This window comes from Emys orbicularis, chromosome 15 (genome assembly GCF_028017835.1).
Source record: "Emys orbicularis isolate rEmyOrb1 chromosome 15, rEmyOrb1.hap1, whole genome shotgun sequence".
Classification (NCBI taxonomy): domain Eukaryota; kingdom Metazoa; phylum Chordata; order Testudines; family Emydidae; genus Emys; species Emys orbicularis.
The window spans coordinates 1,775,771-1,780,765 of NC_088697.1; the positions used below are offsets into that span (position 1 = coordinate 1,775,771).

At 65.7% G+C, this 4,995-nt stretch overlaps 1 protein-coding gene across 1 annotated transcript; it reads right to left on the reverse strand.

The window, feature by feature from the left end:
* Positions 1-200: 200 nt before the first annotated feature.
* LOC135889494 (lysophosphatidic acid receptor 6-like) lies at positions 201-4,292 on the reverse strand. Its single transcript, XM_065417362.1, has 3 exons — positions 4,241-4,292; positions 3,037-3,146; positions 201-1,289 (listed from the first exon to the last, which is right to left on the reverse strand). Exons 1-3 carry the CDS (start codon positions 4,290-4,292, stop codon positions 201-203), a joined length of 1,251 nt encoding a protein of 416 aa, XP_065273434.1.
* Between the last annotated feature and the right edge of the window lie 703 nt (positions 4,293-4,995).

A 4,995-nucleotide genomic window follows, 5' to 3' on the forward strand; every position in this document is an offset into this window, starting at 1 on the left:
CAACTGTGCGCACACGTAATACTACACACCCCTGTAACACTGTCCACCATCCCTCCCTTCTCCAGCAGCTGAGACCCCAACAGCCTGGCTCCGGGGGAGGGAACCCTGAGAGCTGGGACGTAGGGCCCCGGAGTCCACAGCACAGCAAGCAGGGGGAGTCCATTGGTGTCTCCCTGTGAGCCGAGCGCGGGGGGAACCCTTCAGGCCCCTCCGTGGGCACCGTGGGACGAGGTGACTGTCTCGGCCTGGGCCCCCCGGGAGGCCCCATTGTCCAGCGCCTGCAGCCCCGAGCCCTGGGGGTCCCCGGAGGCAGCCGGCCGCCCCCAGCAGCACCGGCCGCTGCAGGGCGGGCTCCAGGCGAAGCGCTCGGCCGCGCAGTAATAGACCAGCGGGTCCAGGCAGGCGTTGAGGCTGGTCAGGGCCATGGTGACACGCCGGGCGGCGTAGGTGCCGCGGAGGAGCGGGCAGCCCTCCAGCGCCCCCAGGCGCCACAGGGTGTGCACCACCTGGGTGACGTGGTAGGGGGCGAAGCAGAGCAGGAACACGACCAGCACGACCAGCACCGTGCGCAGCGCCTTGCGCCGGGCAGCCCGCGAGCCGGGCGCCATCCCCGGCGTCTCCAGCAGCCGGCGGGCGATGAGCGGGTAGCAGACGCCGATGAGCGCCAGCGGCACCAGGAAGCCGACGGCGGCGGCGAAGAGGCTGACGCCCGAGATCCGGCCCTTCCAGGAGTCGCTGGAGAAGTTCTCCAGGCAGGCCAGGCGCCCGTCGGGGAAGGGGCGGGTCAGGGGGCCCCGCAGTGTCAGGTACAGCACGGCCGCGGCCAGCAGGGCCCAGACGGCCAGGCAGCTGGCCACGCGGTAGAGGGGCCGGCGCAGACGGAGCGAGCGCAGCGGGTGCACCACGGCCACGTAGCGCTCCAGGCAGATGCAGGTGAGGAAGAGGGAGCTGCCGTACAGGTTGGCGTAGAAGAGGGAGCCGGTGATCTTGCACAGGGCCTCCCCGAACACCCAGTCGTTGCGCAGGGCGTGGTAGGCCACCCGGAAGGGCAGGGTCAGCACGAAGATCAGGTCAAGGGACGCCAGGTTCGCCAGGAAGATGTTGGCCGGGGCGGTGGCCGTCCGGGTGCGCAGGAAGTACCAGAGCACGGAGAGGTTCCCGGCCAGGCCCAGCACGAAGACCAGGCTGTAAACCACGGGAAACAGCACGTACTGGAAGTCGGCCTGTTCCCCGCAGCCCGTCTCGTTGGGGGGCAGCGCCGAGGCGTTCGCGGCCAGGGTCCAGCGAGGCTGGGAGGGAGGGAGGGAGAGAGGTTAAAACCCATGCAGAACTCGGCGGGTGCCCCTCACTCCCGACCCACAGCCCCTGCTAGCCCGGCCCTGCCCCCCCCAGCTCTGCCGGTGCCCCTCACTCCCGACCCGCAGCCCCTGCCAGCCCAGCCCTGCCCCCCCCCAGCTCTGACGGTGCCCCTCACTCCCGACCTGCAGCCCCCTGCTAGCCCGGCCCTGCCCCCCCCAGCTCTGCTGGTGCCCCACACTCCCGACCCGCAGCCCCTGCTAGCCCGGCCCTGCCCCCCCCAGCTCTGCCGGTGCCCCTCACTCCCGACCCGCAGCCCCGCTGGATTCACACTACGGTTGGTTTTGTGCAGTTACAGCTGGGCTGGGGCCCAGGAATCTCCTTCGTTTGTCCCAGTGCAGGGTCCTGGGGGGGAGGGGCTGTGTCCCTGGGGGCCCGTTTAGTGCCTGTGACCAAGTGGGGGATTTTTTTTGTGGTTTTCCAATGGTTTGCGTGCAGAGGGTGTGGGACTCAGTTTCCCTGGGTGTTACTGGTTTAACGAGGGGAGGGGAGAGGGAGTTTGTTGGTACACAGGACCAGCGAGGGATCTTGGGCCCCCTGTTGATGGCCTGGAGGACGGGTGACCTGACGGAGACCCAGCTCAGGAGTCCCAACCGGTTCTGGCCAGTGGGAGGCCAATGCCCAAGAACTGAGCACCCCCCCATGGGGGCAGAGGGCTGCCCCTGGATCCCAGAGCCCTGGGAAGAGCCCGGGCGGGACCCTGCCCAGGGGTTTCCCCGAGGAGCTGCGAGGGAGGATGTTAGGAATGCCCAGGGCGGCTCTCCCGCCGGGGGGGAGGGCGTGGGGGGGGCTGGCACCCAGGAGCAGTGTTGCAACCCAAATGCTGCTTAACGGGATCTGCACCTTGCTGCGCACACAGGCGGGGCTGCGCGGGCGAGTGGCCAGCGGGGACCCGGGGTCAGAGCAAGGCTGCGACTGGCAGGAGGAAATTCAGGCGCCAGCTGGCAGAGAATTCCCTCTTCCTGCTCCAAACCCCCCCATCACCCGGCTGCCCACAGGACACCTGGGTTCTCTCCCTGGCTCTGGCAGGGGAGTGGGGGCTGGTGGTTTAGAGCAGGGGGGGCTGGGAGCCAGGACTCCTGGGTTCTCTCCCCGGCTCTGGGAGGGGAGTGGGGTCTCCTGGGATAACTCTGGATGTTGTCATTCTCCATACAACACTCACACATCCTGTTTTGAACCCTGCTCGGCCCCAATACCCAGTGGCAGGTAGTTCCACTGGCTGAGGGGTGAAATGAGCTGCCCTAGGGTCAGAGATTCCCCAGCCTGCTTGAGCCCCAGGACAGGACACCCCGGGGGGTCAGGACGCAGGGGATGAGAACCTCCCCCCAGGTAACCTGCCCCCAGGGGCCCTCTCCTTCCCCCACTGCATCCCACAACCCCTTGTTCCCGTAGCAGGATGGGGGGACCCCCAACCCCCTTCTCCACCATGGTGCCTCCCTCTGCCCTGTCTCCCCCAAACTCCCCACGCAGCCTCTCAGCACCTGGGTGGGGCCCCACTGCAGGAGCAGGTTCCCCATGGGTGGGACCTGCCCTCAACCCTTCCCCCCCAACTGTAGCCCAGCCCCAGGCATCCCTCCCTTCTCCCAGCTGTCCTAGACCCAGGGACCCCCTGCCCCAATCCAGCCCTTCCCCACCTGTCCCAGCCAGACCCCACCAACCCCCCACGTGGCTCTGACTCACCCCGTCCATGGGAACGAGGATCCTGCAGCTTCTCTGGGGAGAGTCCAGGCGCAGACAGACTGGGCTGGGCTGCTCCGCCTGCCCCGTCCCCCCCCCAGCCAGGGAGGAGGCTCAGGGGGGGGAAGTGAGAACACCCTAATCCCACCCCCTAGCCAGGGAGGAGGTTCCCGAGGGGGGGGGAGAACACCCTAACCCTGAGCAGACGATTTGCCATGGCAGGGTGGGGGCTGATCCCCAATAAGACCAGCCTTGGGGGGCTGCCGGGGGTCCCAGCAAGTCATCGCTCATGGCTCCCTGTGTCCGGGGCGAGGCTGCTGGCCCCATGGCCAAGGGGCACCAGGACTGTCCCTGGGCATCTAGTGACCCTGCTGTTCCTGGAGTGGGCGGCTCCTCTCTCTTTGGGGTGAAAGCCCCCCCACCTGCAGGGTGTTATCTGGTCCCTATGCACAGGCACTGTCACCCCCTGCCACACACACACACACACACACACACACACCGCCTCCCGCTCATTCACGTACACACACGAGACACAGACACAAATGCACACTGATGTACTGCACACACACTGACAGCCGTGTAAACACACCCTCGTACCATAAAAAACACACACACTAACCCAAACACACAAAGGTACACACACACACACACACACACACCCTGCAGATCAACACAGTCACACCCTTTGTTCCTGCATACCCTCACTCATGCACACACAATACGCCTTCATTCACACCCACACCCTGCGGGCCTTACACACTTGCACCGACACCCTGCACGCCTCTGCTCGCACCCACGCACGCCCCCCCACTCAGCCTGACACATCCAACCTGCGTTTGGCTAACTTTTTCACCCCTCCCCCAATTCGGCACAAATTATTTTTGGCTGATTTGCCCGCAGGCCGGGCCGGGGAGCGGGAAACCCCATCCTGTCCCCACCGGGGGGAGGCTGAGGGGGAGGCTGACGGGAAACAGCCCCAGGGCTGGGAAATTCCCATTATTAAGTAACCGGATTCTTTGCAAAATGCTTCCGAGACGAGCTGCCTGCTGCTGTGGGTGTGACGTTGTGGTGGGGGTGTGAATGTGGTCTGTGATTGTGGTGGGGTTGTCCACGTGAGATGTGAAGGGGGTGGTGTGTGAACATGATGTGAGACTCTAGGTGGCCGGGTGGTATGAGGAAGGGGTTATGTCTGGGGGTGGTACTGTACGTGAGGAGTGGACGTTGGGTGTGACTATGGTGTGCAACTGTGACGGTGGCATGCGTGATTGTGATGTGTTGTGTGTGACAGGGTGCGGCGTGTGCATGATTGTGGTGTGTGGGACGTGTGGGCGAGTGTGTGTGCGACTGAGCCTCTGACCATAGGCGCCGACTCCATGGGTGCTCCGGGGCTGGAGCACCCACGGGGAAACATTGGTGGGTGCTCTGCACCCACCGGCAGCCCCCCACCCCGCCCCCACGCCCCAGCTCACCTCCGCCTCCTCCCCTGAGGGTGCCGTGTGCCCGCTTTTTCCCCCTGGCTCCCAGCTGTTTCACGCGGCAAGCGCTGGGAGGGAGGAGGGGGAACACGGCGCGCTCGGGGGAAGAGGCGGGGCCGGGGAGGGGATTTGGGGAAGGGAGGGGGCGGAGTTGGGGCAGGGACTTTGGGGAAGGGGTTGGAATGGGGGCAGGGCAGGGGCAGGGAAAGGGTGGAGTCGGGGCGGGGCCAGGGGTGGGGGGGACACGAGCACCCACTGGCGACGGGGAAAGTTGGCGCCTATGCCTGTGACGGTGGGCTGTGTGTGTTTGTGATGGGGGTGTGCATGTGTGACGGTGGGGTGTGCGTGTGGGTGGGTATGTCTGTACCTGTGGGTGTGACAGGGTGTGTGTCTGTGCGGGTGTGTCTGTGATGGTGAAGTGTGTGTGTACACGAGTATCTGTGACAGTGAGATGTCTGTCATGGGGGTGTGTGCGCAAAGGTGGGTG